This window comes from Mus musculus, chromosome 16 (assembly GCF_000001635.26).
Source record: "Mus musculus strain C57BL/6J chromosome 16, GRCm38.p6 C57BL/6J".
Lineage (NCBI taxonomy): Eukaryota > Metazoa > Chordata > Mammalia > Rodentia > Muridae > Mus > Mus musculus.
Window position 1 is genome coordinate 32,660,535 of NC_000082.6, and position 24,439 is coordinate 32,684,973.

The window sequence follows — 24,439 nt, forward strand, 5'->3', positions numbered from 1 at the left end:
TTTGGGTGCTGTACAAGATACATATCCAACAGCCTGATTCCTATAGCTTTGAGGTAGAACTATCCCAGTAGAGGGCTTAGGACATGTTTGTTTATTTAGAGGGAGTTTTGGATCTTTGCCAGCTAATCTGGGGAGTAAGCACCCTGGTTGTCGTGGGCATTACACAAGGCAATCCCAGGGGAGGGGTGGAGATTCTCATCATCCTCCCCCCAAGCTCTTGGCTGGATTGTCCCACTCTGGCAGGCTGCCTGCCTCCTATTTCCGTCGGGCACCAGGGTAACAGGGCCACATTAGCGTCTGAGCCAGGAGACATCCAGCCAAGGTTGGGATGTGTGTGGGGGAGGGTCTCTGAGGGATCTGTCTACAGAATCTGGGAAAGACTCCCATAGACCCAGAAAAGCCTTTAGGGGGCTTGTAGCCCCCTTTTATATGTGCTGTTTGATTCACAGCCACACTGAGATCCCAGGGGTTCTCTGCACCTACGAGGGAGACAGGGAGCCTTGTGTAGGGGGAGTCAGAGGGACCAGTGCTGGGAAGAAGAGTGCCCCCCCATCCCTGCCCCCCCATTCCTGCTGTCCTCTTGGCTGAGATTCAGAAAGGTCTTTTTTCAGCCAGTGTCAGAGCCGCTCAGCTGGGGAGGGAGGGAAGGAGGACAGGCGGGCAAGCAGGCGGTGGGGGAAGCCTGGGAGTAGGACCAGAACTGTGAGCACTGCACTGGAGACAGGACAGAGGACCCAGCCTGCGACCAGCTGTGGAAACCCAGCCGGGCTTGCAGGGGAGCAAAGCCACCACTCCATTCTTCCATGTTTCCTTCTTCTGTGTGGGATCTGGGGGATTTCTAGGACAGGTTCCCCCCCACCCCCACCCTCTGGGCAGAGCATAAAACTCAGAAGCTGGGGCCCTTGCCTGCCCACTTCCGAGCTAGGCCATAGCCCCCGTGACTTAGGGGCTTCAGTCGTGGAGATGCCGGCAGCCCGTGGGTTTCCTGGCCTTGAGCTCTCCTTCCCTCTCCTGGCCAGACTGCGGCGACGGCTGTACACAGTGAGTGGGGGCCCGGGGGCGGGAAATGGATTGGCTCTGGACAGGGTTAGCCCCTCAGTAGCAGCACTGTACAGAGGGACAAGAAGTAGGCAGGACTGAGGGACACCTTCCTGAGGTCTGTGGGTTGGAGTGCTTTTCCTTTCTGTCAGCTGCATTCATCCGTGTGTGTGTGTGTGTGTGTGTGTGTGTGTATTAGGGTCTGGGTGGTCAGTCTAGTGTGTGCTTACATGCAGGCCATTGAGCCCCGTGTGTCACACACAGCTGGTGTAGATTCCACACCAGGCTGTGGGCCACACACACAGAATTGGAGGCTGCCCGAGCTAGAGGTCACTGCTCTAGTGCCTGTGCCTCACAGACAAAGAGACTGGGGCTGGGGGGGAGGCTTAGGGGGGAGTCACTCCAGCCTTAGCAGTAGGAACGGGACTAGAACCCCACCCGACTCCTCTTTCTTCACCAGGGTCCCTGTGTCCTTCCTGGGCTTCACCCCCCCCCCCATCAGCCCTGTTTCTGGGCTGAGGAGCAGGGAAGGGAGCTGAGCTGAGAGGTTTCTTAGCTGGTTGGTCAGGGGAGGGGAACGGGCTGTGCTATGTTTTCTAAGTAGCTTCAGGAGAAGGGCCTCTGGGTTTCACTGAGCCCTCCCTGTCCAGGATAAGACTCTGACCTGTCACAGGAATGGGGAGCCTGGAGCCCAGGGCTTGAGGAGGTGGGAAGGGAGGGAAGCCTGCCGGCTGCTTGTCCTCATGGGGGTCAGGAGCCCCTCATCTGGTAGCCCTGCTACATAGCCAGTGGGTTCTCTTTGCTCCGCAGCCGAGGCAGTGGATGGTGGAGCCTGGCCCATGGCTTCTCACTGCACACCTGTGGGCAGTGGCGCTTGATATTCTCTGTTTGCAAACAGATGGTTTTGTTGAGGATAAGAGAGTCGGTACAGCTAATGGTTAGACCTGGCATAGTAACTATAGTTTTTCGATTTTATTTTATTATTTTATGTATATGGGTGTTGCCTGCATGTATGTCTTTGCACACCGTGTACAGTTCCTGAAGAAGCCAGACGAGGGAGTCAGATCCCCTGGAACCCCAGGTGACTTTGAGCTGCCATGTAGGTGCTGTGAATTGGATCTGGGTCTTCTGGAAGAGTGGTCTTGACCTCTGAGCCATCTCTCTAGCCCCATAACTATAGTTTTGAAGTATTAATATATTATTTTTGTTGCCCTTCACAGAATGTTACGTACTAAGTATATATAGAGTCAATAAACATGGTGTTAACTAATAATATTGGAGGATAGGAGGGAAGTCGTGTGAAGCGTTTACTGGTTGCAGTAGGAAAGAGCAGGGACTCTCAGACCTCAGCAGAGCCACTGAGGGAGTTTCAGCATAATAATGGCACTTTCTTCACTAACGTCTTTCATCCAGATAGCGAACTTTTGCCATGCTCCAAATAACGTAGACTTTTCCTCAGGTTACATGGTAAACATTTTACACAGTTAGAGGAAAATCCAGTCCCGTTGAAACTACAAAAGTATTTTCTTGTTTAAATGTAAAATGGGATCTAAGACTCCGGATTCTGATCATTCTAACAGTTTTTACTGGCATGAACTAAGTTGTGTGGAATTTGTATGTTCAGCTCTGTCCACCTGCTAACTGTCACTAGCCCCGCCTCCATACACATGCACCATGACAAGCAAACATACCCCCTCTCTGGATGGTTGCACAGTCCTTAGGAGAGCCATTCAAATAAAGGGCTACAGCTAACACCTGTCAGCCCAGCTGCCTGCCTCACAGTCCTTCATTGAAGAGCCAGGGTTTGAACCAAGGGTTTATCATTCTCATTGTAACTCTTTGTGCTGCACTGAGCTGCCTGGGAAACTCTGAGCTCCTGGCACGGTGTTGACAGGACACTGGAAATTGCGGGAGCAGGAGGCTCATGCTGGGCCTGGGTGGTGTGTGCCTGTGTGCCTGTTCTTACTGCATCTGTGTTGAGAGAGTGCTGTGTTCAGGAGAGGGTCACCTGGTCTGGGCTCAGTTTAGCTGCTCCAGCTCAGCTGTTTTAGGTAGCAAGAAGGTGCTTTGAATGCTGTAGGATGCGGGTGAGCCAAGGGCACAGATGGGCAAGCCTGCCATCTGCTCACATCCCTTGGCTGCTCAGCTATTCTTTCGTTTCTACAGAGGCTGGGGAGCAGCAGCATGCAGCCGGAGGAGGGAACGGGCTGGCTGTTGGAGCTGCTGTCCGAGGTGCAGCTACAACAGTATTTCCTGAGGCTTCGAGATGACCTCAACATTACCCGCCTATCTCATTTTGAATATGTCAAAAATGAAGACCTGGAAAAGATTGGCATGGGCCGGCCTGGTAGGTAGCCCACAGGCCTTGCTTTCTCTTCTGATCATTTACCTCGTTTGTATTCATCATGGCCCAGCACAAGAAGAATCTCTTCATCATGGTGGTGGCTGTGAGTGGGAGGCAGGTGGAGAGTGCTGTTCACAGGGTGCCCAGGGAACAGTTTGCAGTTGAATGTAAATGTGAGTTGGAAGTTGAAGAGAACAGAGTCTTAGAGCTGTGGTCACTCAGAGTTAGTCGGATATACCTTTTTTGGCTTTCTCCCAAGGTGCTGGGTACTGAATTTAGGGCCTCACTTGTGCCACCTGGGTGCTCTGCCAGTGAGCACACCCCAGGCCTCCCTGCCTCCACCCCTTTTTAAAGAGATACTAGGAATTATCCCTAGGACCTTTCACGTGCTAGGCAAGGGCTCCACTACTTTAGCTCTGGCCCGTCCTTTCTGCACTTTGTGGTTTGGGGGCAGAATGTCAGTAAGTTACCCAGGGTAGCCTTGAACCTTTTATTGCTCTGGCAGACCATGGACTTAGCCTCCTCCTGGCTCAGCCTCCCTGTGCTACCAGGTCTGCTCTCTAGTCCTTCCCCATTGGTGTTTGATCAGATATTTGTAGATGTATTTCCTGTGTCTCTTCTGTTTCATTCTGAACACCAGTGGGGTTAATGCCAGCAGATCCACATGAGAAGAGAAGACAAAAAACCCTCAGATGGGGCTAGAGGGATGGCTCAGTGGTTAAAAGCGTGTACTGTTCACTTATAGAGGACACCAGTTTCGTTCCCACATCAGGTAGCTTGTAACTGCCAGTAGCTCCACAGATCTGACACCTCTTCTGGTCCCTATGGGCACCCTTACACATAAGGAACACACACAAAATACATAAAAATAAAAAAAAAATCTTTTAAAGAACATGTTGTTACTTTAAACTTTCCCTTCTTTCTAAACTAAAACTAGCAGTTACCATCTAGAAATGAGAAATTTATCATGGGTTGTGGCTAGACCTCTCTTGCTAAAAGATATTGTTTATTTAACGTCCGTGAAGTTCTGGGTTTAATTCCCAGCACCAAAACACAAACATCTCAAGAGGTGGAGGCTGAAGGATCAGTAGCTCAAGGTCATCCAGGCCAGGCTACAGTAGACTATCTCAACAACAACAACAACAACCCACAATCAGAAACTTTAGTGTGTCCAACTCAAAATAGCCAAATGTTTTACAAGCTAAAAAAGAAAAAGACAGTAACGTGTGCTGCTTTTGCTTAGATAGTTGATTTCTGCCCTAGTTAGGGACACCGCAGCTGTGTGACACCATGAGCAAAGCCGCTTGCTAAGGAAAGGATTTATTTAGTTTATACTTTCACATCACTGTTCTTGAAGGAAGTCAGGACAGGAGCTCTCAATAGGACAGGAACCTAGAGGCAGGGACAAATGCAGAAGCCATGGAGGGCGCTGCTTACTGGCTGGCTGATGCTTTGCTGAATCCAGGGCCACCAGCCCAGGGATGGCACCGCGGACAATGAGCTGGGCCCTCCCCCATCAGTCACTAGTTAAGACAATGCCCTGCAGGTGTGTGAACAGCCTATGGAGGCGTTTTCTCAACTGAGGTTCCTTCTTCTCTGATCTAGCTTGTGTCATATTAGCATAAAACTAGCCAGCACAGCGTCTGATGTCAGTAGTGTAAGAATATTTTAAGGGAAGGAAACCTTAGAATGGAGACAGGTGTATGTGTGTATCTCCTTACCTGAGTTGTCTGGAGAGTTGGCGAGGTAACTGGCCACTTCTCATTCTGCTTTGATGAGTAAACACCTCCAGCCAGAGGTAGAGTGTAGAGATTGGGTGAATGAAATTCCTAGTTGGCAACTGATCCCGTTGGTGGCATTGGGTTGAGTGGTGTCCCAGGAACTGAGGAAGTCAGTTAGGTGGATAGCAGCCTCGTTGGGAGGGTGTGAGAGCTGTCTGACAGACCTCGTTCACTTTCCCTGCTTGCAGGCCAGAGGCGGCTGTGGGAGGCCGTGAAGAGGAGGAAGGCCATGTGCAAACGCAAGTCATGGATGAGCAAGGTGTGTGTGAGAAGGGTGTGAGGGGGTGGTGGGGCACCCAAGGGCCTCCCGCTGCTGGCAGGCTCAGGAGCCTTCTCCTGCTGCCCAGAGGTATAATCTCACCGATTGCCTCACACTTTGTACAGACTTTCCTCCTCCAAGCTCTTATCTGACAGGACACTTGTGGTGCTGCCTGGCTAAGTGTCTGTCTCCGCCACAGACAGACCGGTGAACGGCCTGTGTGCAGTAAGGGTTTCACAGCCTCTCTGGGTGCCGGAGCTGGGACTTGTTGATAAGTGTTCCTTCCTTTGAGTGTCAGGCCAGTGTCCAGAAAGGGGTAGAGGGGACTGTCTGGACATCTTTGCCTTGTTCTGTCTGCCCCCCAACACTTCCCTGTGCTCTCCGCTCTTCAGGTTCCTGTGGTCATCTGGCTCTGCTGACAGCTTCCTTCCCCACAGCTCCTCCCCACCCCCTAAGTTGGGTCTTTAGTGTTGTGAGTCCCTGATCTGACTCAGTGGAACTTTGCCCATTGTCTGGAAGACAATGAGAGAGGAAGTGAGCCAGCCAGGGCCTCTCTCTCTACTTCTGGCCTCAGAACTGGGGTGAGGGGTGAGCAGGGCAGAACAGCTGGACTGGGATTGGGCAGTAGAAATTTTCTGGCTGCAGTCTGGCAAAGGGGCTGTCTCTTGAGAGCCTGTGGCCTTTTCTGGGGACACAGTCCTGGTCCATCGCCCAGGTTTTTGCAGAGGATGAATGTGTGGCGACCTATTGACAATAGAGAAAAGCAGTGTGGGAATTTTGGATCTTACCCCAGTTCATAGTAGGTCTCTGGGTGATCAGTGGTCCTTTCTAAAATTGTCATGTCTTTGGTAAACCAGCATTGGCTCCATTACCCAGCTTACCATGTAGGACTGTGCAAAGGGCCTCGTGGCTGCAGTGGCGAAAGTAGATCTTGTAAATTGAACTTATTGGCAAATATTAGGAAAATACTGGGAGGAGGGGACAAAGTCCAAACAGGTCCTCAGATTTGAGCTGCCCTTAGTGTTTGATTTCGGGACAAGGGGCTGAGGGGCATATTTTACATACCAAAGCAGACCTGGCCTCCAGGGTCTCCCAGCATCCCTCAGTCCCTACCTGGCATACTCTGCCCGCCCCACCCCCCACCCCCAACTCAGAACTTTCCAGCCCAGGGGCTGCCCTTCTCCCAGAGGCTCTTCCCTAGTAACCCAGACATTTCCATCTCTCTCTGACTCTTTCTGTCTGTCTGTCTATCTCCTTCTCTCCCTCCCGCCCCTTTCTTCTCTCTGTGCACACCCTCTCTTTCTTTCTCTTTTCCGCCCATACCCCCACTTTCCCCATGACCACTCTAATGTGGCTTGAGTTGGCTCACTTCACCAGCTGGGGAGAAAGAACCTATCACTCAGCACACACGGGTAAGGTTGGCCAGCTCTGAGGGCAACGAGAAGAGTCTGTAGCCTGGCACTAGAGCTTTAGATGCCCAGTGGAGGGGCCAAGTCAGATTGCATGGCCAGGTGAGTTCCTTCATAGCCCCCCTCTTCCTGTCTCTTGACCTTTGGCCCTTCTTTCTCCAAAACAGGCCTTGGAGACCCCTCTAGTCTTCCTTCCTTCTCAGCCCTTGGCTCTAGGCGCCCCTCCAGAAATCCAGCTGTCTTTCCAGGCCCTTCTCCAGCAAAGACTGGCTTCATTTGCACTACATACACACACATAACACATACTCATGGGTCAACCTCAGACTAAAATTATCTTCTCCCCTGGGCAGGATGAAGGGCAGCCGACTCCCCAGGGAGGATAGAGACAGACAGTGCCAAATGGTTAACCCAGAGAAGGGGCCAGGGCTAAAAATGGACAGGGAGGTGTTTGGAGGGCCCCTCGGGCTCCTACCCTCTCTTTGTATGCTAGGGGCAAGAGGCTGTGCCGTTTAGGAGGTTCAGGAAGGGAAGGGTAAGATGGGGAGGAGCTGAAGGCCAGGGCTGCCAGGGCTGGGGCTTGGGGGTGTACCTGGAGGGCTTTGGGCTATCTCTGTCTTCACAGACCGTTTTGGGGTTAACTTCATCCACAAGCAGCATCTTCATCTGTTTTTGACGACTACCCTGAGGCTTCAGCTGTGGGTTCCCCGTTAGGGTGTACGCTAGAAGTGTGTGCCTTTAACAGGCTGCCCCTGGCAGCTTGGCAAAGCCAGGAGCTGTCTGAGGCTTACCAGTAGGGTGGGACTGAGTGCCTCTGGGGCCCTGGGTTCCATCTGGCTTCTGGCTGCTTTCAAACAGGTGTTCAGTGGAAAGCGGTTGGAGGCCGAGTTCCCTTCCCAGCACTCTCAGAGCACCTTCCGGAAGCCCTCCCCCACCCCAGGGAGCCTGCCAGGGGAGGGGACCCTGCAGAGCCTCACCTGCCTCATTGGGGAGAAAGACCTACGCCTGCTGGAGAAGCTGGGGGATGGCTCCTTTGGCGTGGTGCGCAGGGGTGAATGGGACGCCCCCGCAGGGAAGACGGTGAGCTCTGGGGTGGGCACCTCTCCCCTTCTGTCAGGCGACAAGTGACTAGGGACAGTTGTGAAAGTACTCACCTTTTGAGCCATGTTCAGGTTTAACTGAGCACAGTGATTTCTTTTTTTCAAGTCTAAAGATAGTTTGCTTACTATGAAAGATTGGACACGGAAAAATGAAAGGCAAAGGCCTGCAGCTCCCACTGCCCGGCTGAGGCAGGGCTGCAGCGCCCCCTCCTGCCACCCCAACCCCTGCAGGGATTTGTTGTGAGACAGCATCTTGGGTAGACCAGGGTGGCTTTGAACCTGCAGTGACAAAGTATTTTCTGTCCCTTTATCCTTTCCTTCCTTCATGGTCTTGGATCAGCTTTGAAGCAAGTGCTGTGCCACTGAGCTATGTCTCATCACTAAGATAGAAATTAGATTTACATATTTAAGTCATAGCCTTTTTTCTCTTAATTAAAACTCCCTAGTGGATAACCACACACAAACATACACGTATGGGGTGTGGGGGGATACAGATTATTGTAAATATATAGGGCCAGATGCACTTCCCAGACAGTATATTAATATTGCTAGCACCCAGCAGGATTTGTCAAGCCCTGGCCACTCAGCACCCCTTTTTCCAAGGTGGGGGGCATCCATAGATTATGGCATTATAGTTCAACTATATTATTGTTCTGTCTTTATATTGCTCATCTCTTAATTTATTGTCACTGCTAATTTGGGAATTTGCCCAGAAAGAAGAGGCCCACATTTAGTGACCTTTAGAGGTCAGTCAGCTGCCACCCTCTTGCAGTGCAGAGGATGTAGGATATAAACTGATGGCATGCTTGTGCACTCAGATGAACAGGTCTGACGCAAGGGGCTTTACTCTGAGTTGGAAGGTGCAGTTAGCTCAGTGTTGGGAACCATGAAGGTCTAACGCCCTGCTAATCCTGCACTGGGCAGGTGAGTGTGGCCGTCAAGTGCCTGAAGCCTGACGTGCTGAGCCAGCCAGAGGCCATGGACGACTTCATCCGGGAGGTCAATGCCATGCATTCACTAGACCACCGAAACCTCATTCGCTTGTATGGTGTGGTGCTCACACTACCCATGAAGATGGTGAGTGGCTGGGTGGGAGGGAAGGCCAGAGGGCTACCTGCAGTCTGGGCTCCCAGACGCACTCTTCCTCCTGCCTGCTCCAGTTTCCCGCCACAAGTGGCAAAGGGGTTTACCAGGGTACTGCCTAGTGCTGTCATCTCTGGATTTTCTACTGCTCACTGGCAAGATGTGCCCATAGGAATGGCTGGCCCTTGACATGAGTTATCTTTGGAGTTTTTAGCCTGGGCCTCTTTGGAATGCTTTATTCTGGGGTTTAGATTCTTGGGGGTGACTGAAGGGACAGGTCAGAAACGAACATGGAGTTCGTTCATTGGAGCTATGGTCGACCTCCAGAAAGAGACTGGGAACTTTGCCTTTGAGAGAGTGGCATCGATCTACCGGATTTATCCTGTCTGTCTTCTGTGTGGCCTCAGGTGACAGAGCTGGCACCTCTGGGATCTTTGTTGGACCGCCTACGTAAACACCAAGGTCATTTCCTCTTGGGGACGCTGAGTCGCTACGCTGTGCAGGTGGCTGAGGGTATGGCCTACCTGGAGTCCAAGCGCTTCATTCACCGGGATCTGGCTGCTCGAAACCTGCTTTTGGCTACCCGGGACCTGGTCAAGATTGGGGACTTCGGACTGATGCGAGCTCTGCCCCAGAATGATGACCACTATGTCATGCAAGAACACCGCAAGGTGCCCTTTGCCTGGTGAGGGGCAAGTGTTGCTGGCTTGTAGGGCCCAAGCTCCACTCCAGTCTCAGCAGATCCACACCTCCAACTTCTGGGGCCTCTGTTACCTACCACAGGACTGTCTGCCTCGGCCTGTCCTTCTCATTTCTGGGCCTGGGTGCCTTTCTTGAAGACTTACATGTTTGCACATCCACCCAAGGAATTCTCCAGGAATACTGGAAGGCACAAGCAATCTAAAGGGCATGTACTTGGTGGGGGATTAAAAGGCTTCCTGGAGGACTTGCTGTTAAGTTTAAAACATATGGCAAGCAGCCAGGCCAGGATGGTCAGTAGGCTTATCTGTGTAGAGCTGGCGGCAGGCGGGAATAGATTGCACCGTATCTTGTAGGCAGTGACTAACTAGTGACCTCCACGTTGCTGCTTAGCCTGCCTTGGGTCCTTGCTGGGCAGATCCTTTGCTGAGATCGTGGAGTCTCCTAGTGCCAGAGGCAGCTAAAGGGGTGGCAAGGAGAGGTCCCAAAGAAGCCGTCCCTTTGACCTTTGTTTTTTTTTTTTTTTTTTTTTTTTTTTTTTTGCCAGGTGTGCCCCTGAGAGCCTGAAGACACGGACTTTCTCCCATGCCAGTGACACCTGGATGTTTGGGGTCACACTGTGGGAGATGTTCACCTATGGCCAGGAGCCCTGGATTGGCCTCAATGGCAGCCAGGTGAGGCAGGGTAAGGGGTATGGTTCCCATAGGGCAGGTGGGAGTGATCCGTCCCTGGTCCCCAACCTGAACAGTTGCAACTAGTTCTTTTCTGGTAGATTCCCATTTCTTGCACACCCGATATTGGTGTGGGATCTCTGAGAGCTTAACAAAAGAGAAGGGGTAGCCCAGAATGTCCCAGGACAGGCACGGGGGTAGGAGGACAGGGATGAGACATGAGTCCTGGGCAGGTCTCAGGCTGTGGGGACAGAGCTTTCCCAGGGTGGGTGGCCATGTCAGATGGTATCTTCAGCTGTAGGACAGGTCAGAGGGAAAGCAGGAAGCGAAGAGGCAGGTGCTCTGCTGCCTCTAACCCCTGCCCCACCCTGGCTGGCAGATCCTGCATAAGATCGACAAGGAAGGGGAGCGCCTGCCCCGGCCGGAGGACTGCCCTCAAGACATCTACAATGTCATGGTCCAGTGCTGGGCCCACAAGCCAGAGGACAGACCCACATTTGTGGCTCTTCGGGACTTCCTGCTGGAGGTGAGGGGCAGATCTGCCCAGTCTCAGGGGAGTGCAAGCAGGTGTGGCGGTCCGAGGCTTTGTCCTGGGCTGAGCAGTGACCTGTTTCTGCCCCCAGGCTCAGCCCACTGACATGCGGGCTCTTCAGGACTTTGAGGAGCCAGATAAACTGCACATCCAGATGAATGACGTCATCACTGTCATCGAGGGAAGGTAGGGCTGTGGGCTGCACTGAGACTCCGTAGAGGGCACAGATGGAGAGGCTCCCATGGCAGCAGGCAGGCAGGAGTGGGCAGTGTCAGAGGTGACAGGCCCCACACTGCTGAGAGCTGCTTCAGTGGGATTTTCCCTGTCTAACCTCAGCCCCACTGCCCTTTCCCACTGGGGCCCAGCCCTGGCTGTGTGTGTATTAGGGTCCAAAAGCCCTTGTGCTGAAGATTAGGCTGCGGCCCAGCTTGGCCTCAGAATTGGAGGCCAGACTAGAATTGCTGGGTGTTTCTCGTTCTCCTCCTCTGGTGTCCCCCAACACCCCCACCCCAGTTTCTTGAGAGAAGGTCTTATATAGCTCAGGCTGGCCTTAAACTCCTCATCCTCCTGCCTCGATCTCTCAGGTACTGGGGTTGTAAGTGTGAGCTGCCGTGCCCACACATAGGAGTCTGACCATTTCTTCTGGTGCCTTTCAGACCCCAGGTCCCCTTGCCCTGCTCTGCCTCATCCTTTCAGCAACTTCCCATCCCTCCTGTGAGCCTCCTGGGGTGTCCTAGTCATGGGCCCCCTCCATCCACCGCCCCGCCCTCCCGCCCCACCCTTCTCCCAACCCTTCCTGGTGAGGACTGCTGTGTGTCCGACCACTGAGACTCTCCATTCCCGGCAGCCTCCCTTGAACCAACTTCCTATCTGCACCCCCATGTTTCTAGACCGAGCACCCCACCCTCTGCTGGCCCTTCCTCCAGTCATCTGATCCCCAGAGTGTCTGAGGAACTGTCTGGGGCCTGGGTTTTGGCACTGGGTGAGTGTGGAGGACCAGGAAGAAAGTGATGCAGAAGGGGATTCCCTGTACTCCCTCCTGACTCAGAACTGGGTCAGGATGCCTGTAGGGCGCCTTACTGGGGTTAGTGAGTGGGGTGAGTCTCAGCCTGAGTCAGTGGAACGGGCTCTGGTTGTCTTGAATTTACCTGAACCCATTGTGGCCCCTGTTCATTGCCGCAGGCCAGGGCTCGCTCTCATGTTGGGCTCATGTTCCATTCTTGGAACAAGAATGATGTTCTAGCAGGTTACAGAGAATGAGAGTTGGTGGAGATAGAAAGGAGAGAATTGTTAGGTAAGACATGGAAGCAGGAAGGAGCCACATGTGGGTCTGGACCTGAGGGGAAGGGAGGGGTGCAGGACATAGTAATCTGGGAACAGCCTAAGATAGAAGAATGGGGCTGGGTGGGAGCCCTCCTTGGCGGTACCTAGCAGAGACTACTTAAAGCCAGAAGTTGGCCTGTGGCCATCCCTACATACTGGAGCCAGAAAGGCCCGGATCCACCTCTGTCCTGTGCTCCTCTGGCCCCAAGTCTCTACCAGTCCTATTTCCTGCTCCGTTTGGAGCCTATGTTCCCTCGGGGCAACTCAGGAGCTTCCTGTGTGTCTCTAGTAGTGCCCTGGGTCACTGAGAGCACAGCCAGCTGTAGGAGGGGCCGGGGGAGTGGCTCTTCTGGGAGGTTGTCCTGGGTGCACCCTGTCTTGCCCTTCCGCCCCAGGCTCCTGCTGGCTTCAGCTGCTAATACTGCCACAGCGGATGGGTCAACTTCTAGACTGCCTTCTTCTGAGGTGCCAGCTTTTACTCGGTCCCTAGAACTGCTCAGGAGGTGGGAGGTGAGAGACATGAGCCCCAGCAGCCTCTGAGCTCTTAGGAGTGGGCCTGTGTGCCTCTGGTTCCTGGAACATTCTCCCCTCTCACCCCCGGATTGCTGTTGGTTTGCCTGCCTCGTCTCCATGTCTCCAGGTGCATGGGCGTTGAGTGTCTTGTTGGATTAGGTCTGTCTGTGTGACTCTCTCTTCCTCTGGCTCCTGACTTCCGTATCTCTTGTCTCTCGGCCTTGTATTTCTCTTTTCTGAAACTGTCTTTAGTGTGTTTCCTGGTCCCAACTCTCTGACTCTGTAGTTTTAGACTCTGTAAGCTCCGTCTGTAAGCTCAGTCTCAGGGTTTGGGGCAGATAGAGGACACAGGTTTTCCATGAACTAGGGGGGTCTGTCTAGACCGAGAGGTATGCCAAGAGCATGGTGGCACATGCCTTTAATTCCAGCACTGGGGAGGCAGAAACAGGAGGATTTCTATGAGTTTGAAGCCAGCCTGATATACAAAATGAATTCCAGGACAGTTAGGATCACATAGAGAGACCGAGTCCACAAAAACAAACACTACTAAACAGTGAAAACAGCCTTGAAGATAAAGGGATGGCTAGCCTCTCCTGAGGGTCTCATGGGGAGCGCAAGGTGGCTAACAACTCCTTTGTGTGATTTTTCAGAGTGGTATTGAGAAGAGGCAGAGGTTTTGAAATCCATTGGCAGGTTCTTGGCCTGGCCTGGCCTGCAGCCTCCACTTCCTGTGGTAGGAGGGGTGGAAGGCATTGAGTCTGTGCCCTCGAAGGGACAAGGTAGGGCTGTATGCTCTGAACAGAATGTTCAGGTAACATCTTTACCTCGGCTGCACCTCAGAGATGGGCAGAGTTGAGTCTGGCCTAGTGCCCCGGGAAGTGTGGGGCTGCCTTGTGGAGGAGAAGCCAGGGTGTGGGGCGGGCGTACTGTTCTGTGCGTCTCACGGGCCGCCCTGATTGTGGGCTACGGTCCCTTTCTCTCCTTGGAATGGATCTGCTATTTTCAGAGAGGACTTTTCTTTCTCAGGGTGTTGTCCTTTCTCCTTCCTTCCTTCCTTCCTTCCCGGCCCTTCCTACCCTAAAGGCAGGGAGTAATGACAGGGTGACTGTGTTTGTGGTGGGCCAGCAGGCAGCCTTAGTGACCAGAAGGCAGCTGTGGCAGTCCCCAGCCCCTCCCCAGCTCCTCTGCTGTGGCCGTGTTTCCCGGGAGGCCCTCTGGCTCTGGGACAGACAGGTGATGTGAAGGTGAGGAGACAGGCAGTGGTGCTGTGCTTGTAACCCTGCGGCATGGTTACTTCAGCTGGTGCCTTAGCCCAGCGTCTGCCCGAGTCGTCATGTCCGAGCAGCAGATGCAGGGGCCTCCACAGTCAGCTTCGGGGCATGTGGAGTATCCAGAGAAGGCTGTATTCTTTCCCACTTGCTCACTTGCTGTGTGGGCCTCAGCTCGGGCTCACATTGGGTCGGGTCCAGGTTTGCTCATGGTTTGTCTGCAGTGTGGACTGAGATCTTCACGGTTCACCATACCAGGAATTCTGACTTTCCCTTCTGGACTCCATATTGTAAGGCAAGAGTAGGCCCTATCCTGAGAAGATGGGGAGGATGGCAGGCCTGGGTCCCCACAGCTCTGCCCTCATGGGGTGCAAAGTCCCAGGAAGAAAAGGCCCAGGTTTCCATGTGTTCTGTATGTTGAACATGTTCATTCGAGGCCCGAGAAGAAACTGGAAGGCATGGGTCCTAAACTCACGGGATCCCTTTGGCTACTTGTATCACTTAAAATTCCTAGAACCCTGCCAAGGAGTGAATCTAGTGGCCCTAAGGAGACCAGGGCCAGGCATTGGCTGGAGGAAGGGAATAGGTGCATTGTGGACCATGCTGGTTTTACAGGCTTAAATTGGTCTGAGTACTGGCTCTGCTGCGATCGATCGTTCTGGTAAATGTACCTGTCATGTCCCGTTTCCTTATTTGTAGACTGTAGGGAAAGCTACCGACCTACCCAGAGGAGCTTAGGCTAAGGCTGAGCAAATAGCCAGGCCCTCTTCAGGGAGTGGCGGGTTATGGTGTTGCTGTTGGGGAGAATGGGCTGGTGGCTAGACTTGTCTTGAGCTCTTATCTCCAGTGCTTCGCCTGCCAAGGTAGTTAGGTTCCATGAGCAGGGACCTTGGTATGAGAAGGGTCCCTTTGTCTGGGGTCACTTTCACCCCCTATACCCGGTATTTACCACACTATCTCTGTCACACAGGGCTGAGAACTACTGGTGGCGTGGGCAGAATACGCGGACCCTGTGTGTAGGACCCTTCCCTCGAAATGTCGTGACCTCCGTGGCTGGCCTGTCAGCCCAGGACATCAGCCAGCCTCTACAGAATAGCTTCATTCACACAGGACATGGTGACAGTGACCCCCGCCACTGCTGGGGGTTCCCTGACAGGATCGATGAGTGAGTATCTAGAGAGCCGACGACCTAGTCCTGGGCTCCTGGGATTTGTTTGTAGCCCCTTACCATACCGCACACAAGATCTCGTATGGAGGCTCCAAAGATTGGGCTGTCTGTTACTGATGGGTGAAGGCTGGAAGTATGCTCTGAATTAAAGTGCTCTCAAAGCAGACAGCCCCAGGAGCTGCCAGAGGCCATCCCCAAGTCATTTCCCAAGTCAGAGTGCCAGGAACAGTTAAAGCCTTATCTTGTTGGCTTTTCCACCAAGTGGGGTTCATTGTGGAAACTCTGGATCCCAGTTTTTCCTAGAGTGGGAATCTGGTAGTCAGTGAGACAGCCTTTGCCCCTTGACTATGGACACCTGCAGAAGGTGTTCCCATAGTACATCTTGAAGCTTACACACGCTCTGGTCTCCTGACCCAAGCCTATTGCCGACACTGGTCCTCCAGCCCCGCGCATGCACACAGTTCTTCCTGTCATTAGCTGCCTTTCTCTCATGACAGGGTGCCAGTAACAGGCACAGATGGGAACTTTTCCCACCCCTGGGCTTCTCATTTGTCCTCAGGATCCTTCCTTTGGTGTGGCGTGTCCTCACTCTTTTCATTGTGACCAGCTCCCTCACAGTGTGCGGTGGCTTTCACCTCAGGGGTGATGTGCAGGTGCAAGCAGAGATCTGTCTGCCTCGCTCTCGGCTCTGCATGAGTCTTGTCTCAGCTGCTTTGCTCCAGAAGCTCACCTACTAGACAGGAGTGGGGAATGGAGGCGGGTTGGGACAAGGTGTAGGTGCCAGAGAGGCCCAAACTGGCTGAGTCCTAAGGATGCGCTGGGGTGGGGAGGCCAGGGCGGTCCTTGCTGGGCCCTTGCTTGTCATCATATTCTCCCCAGTATAGCTCTGCACATCTATGGGGCAGGGGAGGAAACCCCGGAAATGAACTCATTCTGATTTGTTAAAATGGCCCGTGTCACCCCAACAGAGGAGGCTCCCCATTTTGGCACACGGGAAGACACTTGATACCTGCATCTCCTTCAGGGGTTTCCAGAGTTTAGGGCCCTGAACCTATGAGGTCAGCTCTCGTGTTGTGTAGACAGGTCCAGGCAGGAGTGAGCTTACTTCCCAGAGCTGGGAGCAGGTCTGGAGGGATTCCTGGTCTCCTTTTGGTAAAGGAGGATCACTGAGAGTCATCTGGGGACAATACAGAGTCAGGCTCTTCTTGGTACTCTGTCCATCCTAGTTAGCCTCTGTCAGCTCTTCTGCTAGCCCTCCATGCTCAGTGGCCCTTTCTCCAGCTGCCTCCTCCTGAGAGTATGGTAAAACAGGCCTTTGTTTTCCCTTGTCCCATATCCTAGAACATCAGGCCCCTGCCTCACAGGAACCAGGTAAGGGGGAAGGGAGGAGAGGGGGGCCCTTACAGCTAGAGGCCTGCACCCTCTCTCCCACTTTTGCTGTGCCTGAGCCGGCCCAGCCTCATTCTTCCAGGCTTTAATCAGCCTTGGTGACTAAGCCCCAGATCCCAGATAGCACAGGAGCTGGGGTGAGGCGGGAGCTCACTGCCCAGCTCAGCAGGAAGCTGCCTCCTGCCCACCCTCCTAGGGGCTAACAGCAGATGTCCAGTCTCCCGGAGGGTCTGCAGAAGAGTGTGCCAGCAGGTAGACACCTGGCATGGGTTGTCAGTTATCCGGGACCAGCTTTGTCCTTGTAAGGTACTGGAGCCCTCCGAGGCAGAGGCTTCCCAGGGGCTTTCTCCTTGATAGGCACATCTGGTGTAGAGACTAGGATCTACTCTATGTAGATAGACCCAGGACTCTGGGAGCCTCGTGACTCAGTCTGCCACTCAGCTTCCTCTCAGATATGTCTTAGTCTTTGTATCTTTGTATTATCCCCTGGACAATCAGGAGGGGTGTGTGTGTGTGTGTGTGTGTGTGTGTGTGTGTGTGTGTGTGTGCGCGTGTGCGTGCGTGTGTGTGTGTGTGTGCTGGGGTGGCCTGGTCCTGTGTGTGTGTGTGTGTGTGTGTGTGTGTGTGCGTGCGTGTGCGTGTGTGTGCGTGTGTGTGTGCTGGGGTGGCCTGGTCCTGTGTGTGTGTGTGTGTGTGTGTGCGCGTGTGCTGGGGTGGCCTGGTCCTACATATCTGCCAAAGGCCTCCCTCTCTGCTTCACCTCCTGACCTGGTTCTCCCCAACAGACTGTACCTGGGAAACCCCATGGACCCTCCTGACCTGCTGAGTGTGGAACTGAGCACCTCCCGACCCACCCAGCACCTAGGACGGGTGAAAAGTAAGATCTCTTCCTTCCTAGGTGTTCCCCATTCACTGGCCACCCTGAGCCTGCTGTTGTACTCTGGGGACAGTCGGGTCAGGGCAGCAGGTGGGACAGCTGGATCCCTGGCTCCGGCTGGGCGTGGGGCGCGAGCAGAGAGGCAGCTGTATCCGCCGCCGAGGAGGGGATCCTTGGGCTGGCCCTGCCCTGCCTCTGCAGCCCCAGCTTCCTCTTCCTCCCTCCCTCCTCACCAGGCTCTTCAGATCCTGGCTTTCCTTACTGCCCCCAGTCACGCTGTACCCCCTCTTCGGGTTCCGTCTCAGCCGGGAGCCCCACCCCCTCCCAGATCCCGTGCCTGTCATTCTGGAACACAGTTGTTCCGTCCGCCTCCCCATTCCTCCCATCTTCCGTTGGGTCGCGCATTTTCTCACTCCTGTTCATCTCTCTCTCTCCCTCCCTCTCTCCCTTTCTCTCTCTTTCCCTCTTTCTCTCCATCTCTGTCTCTCTCTTCCCCTCTTCTTTTCTTTTGATCTCCTGCTCGCTCCATCTCTCACCTTTTACCTCCTTCCCTCCCTCCCTTCCTCCCTCCTTTCTCTATCTAAACCCTTCCCTCTGTCTGGCTCTGATCTCCCCACCTCACCTCTGCCTTGCTTGGCCATCCTTCTTTTCTGCCTCCCCTGTCCGCATGGCCTTTCTTACAGGGGAGCCTCCACCTCGCCCACCTCAGCCTGCCATCTTCACTCAGAGTAAGTGGGGCTGTTCAGGATGCCTTGGCCCCTGCCCCCACCCCCTCTCTCTTCTCTCTCCTCTCCTGGAAGGTACAGAGCCCTGGCGGGAGGCTGTGTGCAAGGGGAAGCGGGTGTGTGCTGTGAGCTCTAGCTGCTGGACTGGCCCGGCATGCCTTCCTCCCTCATCTTTGCCCTCAAAGCCTGGCTTCCTCCTGCTCTGCTGTCCCTTGGCCAGCCTCACACTGCAGAGGCAGAGGGCGAGGTTTGGGATGCGGTGGTAGCTGTGGTAGCCATCGGGAGCTCAGTCCTCTGAGGAAGGCTCCCGTTGGCCCGTTTCTGCTGTAAATGTGTGCTGCAGTACGGGTGGGGATGTAAATGTGTGCTGCAGTACGGGTGGGGAGAGAGAGATTACTCACCGGGGCAAAGAGCAGGACTCTTGTGTTAGCAACGAACTCAGAGACGGGTATACATGGCGTGTTGCCTGCTCTAGCTTAGACAGAACTGCGGGTCTTTCCAGCCCACACTGAGGCCTGAAGTTCTGCAGAGAAGGTTCTGTCCTGTTTGAGTAAGGTCAGGTGTGCTCTGGGCAGCAGGGCTACCTGGAGGGGCCTTGCATGGCACGGTTGGGGTGGGGGGCACTTGGCTAGGGGAGTTGACAGTAGTTGGGGAGACACTTGGCTTTCTTTCTCCACACTTTTACCTCCCCTCTTCCCCATTCATATCTGACACCATCTCCCTGTTGGGGTCCCCCTTTTTATCACAGAGCCAACATACGACCCTGTGAGTGAGGACCCAGACCCCCTGTCCAGCGACTTCAAGAGGCTTGGCCTGAGGAAGCCAGCCCTGCCTCGAGGGCTGTGGCTGGCAAAGCCCTCAGCCCGAGTGCCAGGCACCAAGGCAGACCGCAGCAGTGGGGGTGAGGTCACACTCATCGACTTCGGTGAGGAGCCTGTGGTCCCAACCCCTCGGCCCTGTGCACCCTCCTTGGCACAGTTGGCCATGGATGCCTGCTCCTTGCTGGACAAGACACCACCACAGAGCCCCACACGGGCACTGCCACGACCTTTACACCCCACCCCTGTGGTAGACTGGGACGCGCGTCCGCTGCCCCCGCCCCCTGCCTATGACGACGTGGCCCAGGATGAGGATGACTTTGAGGTCTGCTCCATCAACAGCACGCTAGTAGGTGCAGGCCTCCCTGCTGGGCCTAGCCAAGGCGAGACCAATTACGCCTTTGTACCTGAGCAGGCGCAGATGCCCCCTGCCCTGGAGGATAACCTGTTCCTTCCACCCCAGGGCGGAGGCAAGCCGCCCAGCTCAGTGCAGACTGCAGAGATTTTCCAGGCACTGCAGCAGGAGTGTATGCGGCAGCTACAGGTCCCCACTGGCCAGCTGACCCCCTCCCCGACCCCAGGAGGTGATGACAAGCCCCAGGTGCCACCCCGGGTACCTATTCCCCCTCGGCCCACGCGTCCACGTGTGGAGCTATCTCCAGCTCCCTCGGGTGAGGAAGAGACAAGCCGGTGGCCTGGACCTGCCTCGCCCCCCCGAGTGCCTCCCCGGGAACCTCTGTCTCCTCAAGGTTCAAGGACCCCAAGCCCCCTAGTGCCACCTGGCAGCTCTCCACTACCGCATCGGCTCTCTAGCTCACCTGGAAAGACCATGCCCACCACTCAAAGCTTTGCCTCAGACCCTAAGTATGCCACTCCACAAGTGATCCAGGCTCCTGGCCCACGGGCAGGCCCCTGCATCCTGCCCATTGTCCGCGATGGCAGGAAGGTCAGCAGCACTCATTACTACCTGCTGCCTGAGCGCCCTCCTTACCTGGAACGCTATCAGCGCTTCCTGCGGGAGGCCCAGAGCCCGGAAGAGCCGGCCGCCCTGCCTGTGCCCCCGCTGTTGCCCCCGCCCAGTACTCCAGCCCCTGCTGCCCCCACTGCCACCGTCAGACCTATGCCTCAGGCCGCCCCAGACCCAAAGGCCAACTTCTCCACCAATAACAGCAACCCAGGGGCACGGCCACCATCCCTGAGGGCCACGGCTCGGCTGCCACAGAGGGGCTGCCCAGGGGACGGGCAAGAGGCTGCTCGGCCAGCAGACAAGGTCCAGATGGTGAGTGCCAGGCCCTCTTCAGGGTGCAGGGCAGGGGTCTGAGGGACCCAGAGGAATGGGCCCGAGTGGTGCTGATGGGTGGGTGTGCCCAGCTGCAGGCCATGGTGCATGGGGTGACCACAGAGGAGTGCCAGGCGGCCCTGCAGAGCCACAGCTGGAGTGTTCAGAGGGCTGCCCAGTATCTGAAGGTACCATCACTTCCTGCCTGCCCTGGCATTCAGGGGCCCTCAAAGCTGGTTCTGCTCTACCTGACCCTACCCTCTGGCTCTGAGTCCCGTGCCCCATTCTGTTCTGGTACCCTTGGCGCCAGTGTGTCTCATGGCAACATCACCTCTGCCCCTCAGGTGGAGCAGCTCTTTGGGCTGGGTCTTCGGCCACGGGTGGAGTGCCACAAGGTCCTAGAGATGTTCGACTGGAACCTAGAGCAAGCCGGCTGTCACCTTCTGGGCTCCTGTGGCCCTGCTCATCACAAGTGAGTGAGACTGTGCCCCACCTCTGTCTCCCAAGAAGTCTGCTACTACTATGGGAAAGCCTACTTACCTCTGAAAGGCCACATGTCCCCAGGGAGTCCTCAGCTGGTAGAGAGGGCAGGTACAGGGCCCCAGAGGCAGGCCGTTTGTCTGGGAAAGAACCCTCCTATAGACGCTTGGGCTTTCTCATGAGTTGATGAATGAGAGAGGCAACCGGAGCCCTTGGGTGAAGGAGGCTGGCATCTCTGGCTCCTCTCCAGCTGCCCAGGTGCTTCACAGAGCAGCATTTTAGTCCTGATTTCCTAAGCCTATATATACACATACATAGACGGAATTTTTTTTTTAACCTCTATTATATTTAAAGTGACAGTTGGTGCTGGGGAGAAGAATGGTGGCTCAGCCAATGGGATACAAGCATGAGAGCCTGATTTCGAATCCCCACAACCCATGTAAAAGCCGGATGCATAGCTTGAGCCTTTGTAATCCCACTGCTCTTACGGGAGAGACTGGAGACAGACAGGTTTAAGGGCAGCTAGCCTGGCGTACAGTAGCAGAAAAACAACAGACCTGGTCTCAAGAAAGTTCCCTCTGAGCCAGGCGTGGTGGCTCATGCCTTTAATCCCAGCACTCGGGAGGCAGAGGCAGGCAGATTTCTGAGTTCGAGGCCAGCCTGGTCTACAAAGTGAGTTCCAGGACAGCCAGGGCTACACAGAGAAACCCTGTCTCGAAAAACCAAAAAAAAAAAAAAAGTTTCCTCTGATCTCTGCATACTTCTGTGGCACATGCATGCCTGTGTTCAAACACAAATGCTCACTCTCACCCCCCCACACACACACCTTTCTTTATATATAATACTTTTGAAAGAAGAAACATCCAAAGAAAATCTTATTACATTTTTACTAAAAGTTTATGTATGTGCACACTTACAAAATAAAGCATACAGATTAATATTAATTGAAACATTTATCAAACCCAGAAGTGGTGAGGCAGGCAGGGTTGAGGTCAGGATCCTCTCAGGAAGCAAGCGTGGCCCTTGGGGGGTGGGGGTGGGGGTCCGCCAGCCTGTGCTGCAAGCTTGGGCACTAGTCAGAAGCAAACATAGTGTGGCCCTCAGCAAGCAGCGACACCCTTTACTAAGCTGTAGTGCCCTCTGCTGGTGGTTGTCCCTAATTTATATCCTGAGAAACTTCCTGACCTTAGATACTCCAGCACACAATAGTCATAGTTTATCAAAAAAGATACTTTAGAAAGTTCTGGAATTACCGCCTAAAACTATTTTTTTAATACTTTGCGTGATGTCTAAAGGCAGTAACTCCCTCTGGTGACCTTGGATTTCTGGTTAGCTGTTTAACTAGCTCCCGTTCTCTTGTTGATGGATGAGCTTTTGGGTTATTTCCTGTCTTTCAGACGCTGATGGTTGACTGGAGAGCAGTGGTCTGCCCTAAAAGAACCTCTTGAACCTGTCTGTGGGACAAGGGTGGGGGAGCTGCCCTGCCTCAGGCCCGAAGGACCCACAACTGCCTGCGGCTCCCAGGGGACAGTGAGACCCAGGCAGCAGGAGGCTGGGAGCCTCACCTTGCCCACCTCGCTCACCCACCCAGCGCTGTTCTGCACACCTTGGTTCAGCCCTCAGTGCCCCAAGAGGTGGGACGTTCCCAGCCTTGTGAAGGCAAGACAGGAAGCTGCCTGGCAGGCTCTGTGTGGCCTGCCTCTGGCTCCAGATCAAGGCTGGGCTGGTGGCTAGAGTGTGCCCCAGGCTTTCCTCTGGGGGATTAGACTGACAGGAAGCCAGGCTTGACATGGACAAGAAGGATGTGTTGGCCACACAGCAGGGCGAGCCAGCAACCAACAGGCCCTCCTCAGGGCTAGGCCCCTTCCCAGGGAACCCCTGTAGGAGTGTGGAGTGTTGGACAGAATGTGACCTGTAGCTTCACTGTGAACTTGTGGGCTTGGCTGGTCTTAGGAACTTGTACCTATAAACAGCCTGAAGTGGCTCAGAAACAGAAAAGGTGCCAGGATCTTCTCTGGCAGGGACCAGGGCCCAAGGCCCCGGATGTGGAAGGAGACCCCAGTGGCACCAGTACTTTCCTGTTTGACCTGTTCCTCCCCTGTTGCTATCTGATGTGTTCCCATCAGCCTCTGTTGCCAAAGTCGTGGCCCCAGCTATGGATATCTGCTTCTTCCAGAGAAATAAAGCTTGTTTCTATTTTATGTTACTCTCGCGTGCCCGCCTGTTTCTTGGGTTGTGCCCTCCAATCTCAACAGAGTGCTGCTGTCCAGAGAAAGCTGTTTATCACCACCTATAGGCAGAGGAAAGAAGTGCAGACCCAAAACATCCTATGCCTGTACCCTTACAGAGCTGTCCTAACTTGCTTCATGGTCTGGAACTGTCACAGTCTCTGCGGGCTTCTGTAGTGCAGGACACATTTCAGGAGACAGTCTAGTAGCTCAGTCAGTTGGAGCTGGACCAGAAGCAGACGTCACCCAGGGCTTCAGTAGGTACAGCCATTTGTATTTTGTTTCTCTGAATAATGTATTTAAGTGATTCTGAATTCAGAAGGTACAGAGAGTACACAGCAGGGCGTCCACCTCAGCTGCCCACTTCCCTCATCCTCTCTGCCCTTATCAAAGGTTCCTGTGCGTTCCCCCCCCCCTTTTTTTAATTAGGTATTTTCTTCATTTACATTTCTAATGCTATCCCAAAAGTCCCCCATACCTTTCCCCCACTCCCCTATCCACCCACTCCCACTTCTTGGCCCTGGCGTTCCCCTGTACTGAGGCATATAAAGTTTGCACGACCAAGGGGCCTCTCTTCCCAATGATGGCCGACTAGGCCATCTTCTGCTACATATGCAGCTAGAGACACAAGCTCCGGGGGTACTGGTTAGTTCATATTATTGTTCCACTTATAGGGTTGCAGACCCCTTTAGCTCCTTGGGTACTTTCTCTAGCTCCTCCATTGAGGGCCCTGTGGTCCATCCAATAGCTGACTGTGAGTATCCACTTCTGTGTTTGCCAGGCACTTGCCTCACAAGAGACAGCTATATCAGGGTCCTTTCAGCAAACTCTTGCTGGTGTATGCAATGGTGTTAGCATTTGGAGGCTGATTATGGGATGGATCCCCGGGTATGGCAGTCTCTAGATGGTCCATCCTTTCGTCTCAGCTCCAAACTTTGTCTCTGTATGGGTGTCTTTGTCTTCCATGGGTGTTTTGTTCCCAATTCTAAGAAGGGGCAAAGTGTCCACACTTTGGTCTTAGTTCTTGAGTTTCATGTGTTTTGCAAATTGTATCTTATATCTTGGGTATTCTAAGTTTCTGGGCTAATCCCCTTATCAGTGAGTGCATATCATGTGAGTTCTTTTGTGATTAGGTTACCTCACTCAGGATGATGCCCTCCAGGTCCATCCATTTGCCTAGGAATTTCATAAATTCATTCTTTTTAATAGCTGAGTAGTACTCCATTGTGTAAATGTACCACATTTTCTGTATCCATTCCTCTGTTGAGGGACATCTGGGTTCTTTCCAGCTTCTGGCTATTATAAATAAGGCTGCTATGAACATAGTGGAGCATGTGTCTTTCTGTTCTCCTTTTTTTAAACAGATAATTTTTGGAAACTTCCTTAGAATTTTGGTTGGTTTGGTTCTTGGCCATCCTTAGCAGTTACAGCCACTGTGGCAGTAATCTGGGTGTGTGC

At 53.9% G+C, this 24,439-nt stretch overlaps 1 protein-coding gene and 1 long non-coding RNA gene across 23 annotated transcripts in view; one reads left to right on the plus strand and one right to left on the minus strand.

Annotated features, from left to right (window-relative positions):
• Positions 1 to 22,959, plus strand: part of Tnk2 (tyrosine kinase, non-receptor, 2) — a 39,395-nt gene extending 16,436 nt beyond the window's left edge. For 2 of the 22 annotated variants that reach the window (NM_016788.3, XM_006522335.1), the window contains exons 2-16: positions 3,205 to 3,385; positions 5,352 to 5,422; positions 7,687 to 7,908; positions 8,853 to 9,005; positions 9,419 to 9,696; positions 10,258 to 10,384; positions 10,761 to 10,907; positions 11,005 to 11,099; positions 14,988 to 15,182; positions 17,360 to 17,451; positions 18,135 to 18,179; positions 18,925 to 20,273; positions 20,366 to 20,461; positions 20,618 to 20,745; positions 22,151 to 22,959. In NM_016788.3, the coding sequence (NP_058068.2) occupies positions 3,223 to 3,385; positions 5,352 to 5,422; positions 7,687 to 7,908; positions 8,853 to 9,005; positions 9,419 to 9,696; positions 10,258 to 10,384; positions 10,761 to 10,907; positions 11,005 to 11,099; positions 14,988 to 15,182; positions 17,360 to 17,451; positions 18,135 to 18,179; positions 18,925 to 20,273; positions 20,366 to 20,461; positions 20,618 to 20,745; positions 22,151 to 22,157 (3,168 nt within the window). In that variant the 5' untranslated portion in view covers positions 3,205 to 3,222 and the 3' untranslated portion in view covers positions 22,158 to 22,959. Of the gene's footprint in view, positions 1 to 633; positions 1,042 to 3,204; positions 3,386 to 5,351; positions 5,423 to 7,686; positions 7,909 to 8,852; positions 9,006 to 9,418; positions 9,697 to 10,257; positions 10,385 to 10,760; positions 10,908 to 11,004; positions 11,100 to 11,748; positions 12,877 to 14,987; positions 15,183 to 17,359; positions 17,452 to 18,134; positions 18,180 to 18,924; positions 20,274 to 20,365; positions 20,462 to 20,617; positions 20,750 to 22,150 lie in introns of those variants that run through there. The other 20 variants (XM_017317066.2, XM_030249174.1, XM_006522332.4 and 17 more) reach the window with 19 other exon arrangements.
• Tnk2os (tyrosine kinase, non-receptor 2, opposite strand) lies at positions 4,689 to 7,663 on the minus strand. Its single transcript, NR_033493.1, has 3 exons — positions 7,421 to 7,663; positions 5,104 to 6,166; positions 4,689 to 4,774 (listed from the first exon to the last, which is right to left on the minus strand). It is a non-coding gene; the product is annotated as a tyrosine kinase, non-receptor 2, opposite strand (long non-coding RNA).
• Positions 22,960 to 24,439: the final 1,480 nt, after the last annotated feature.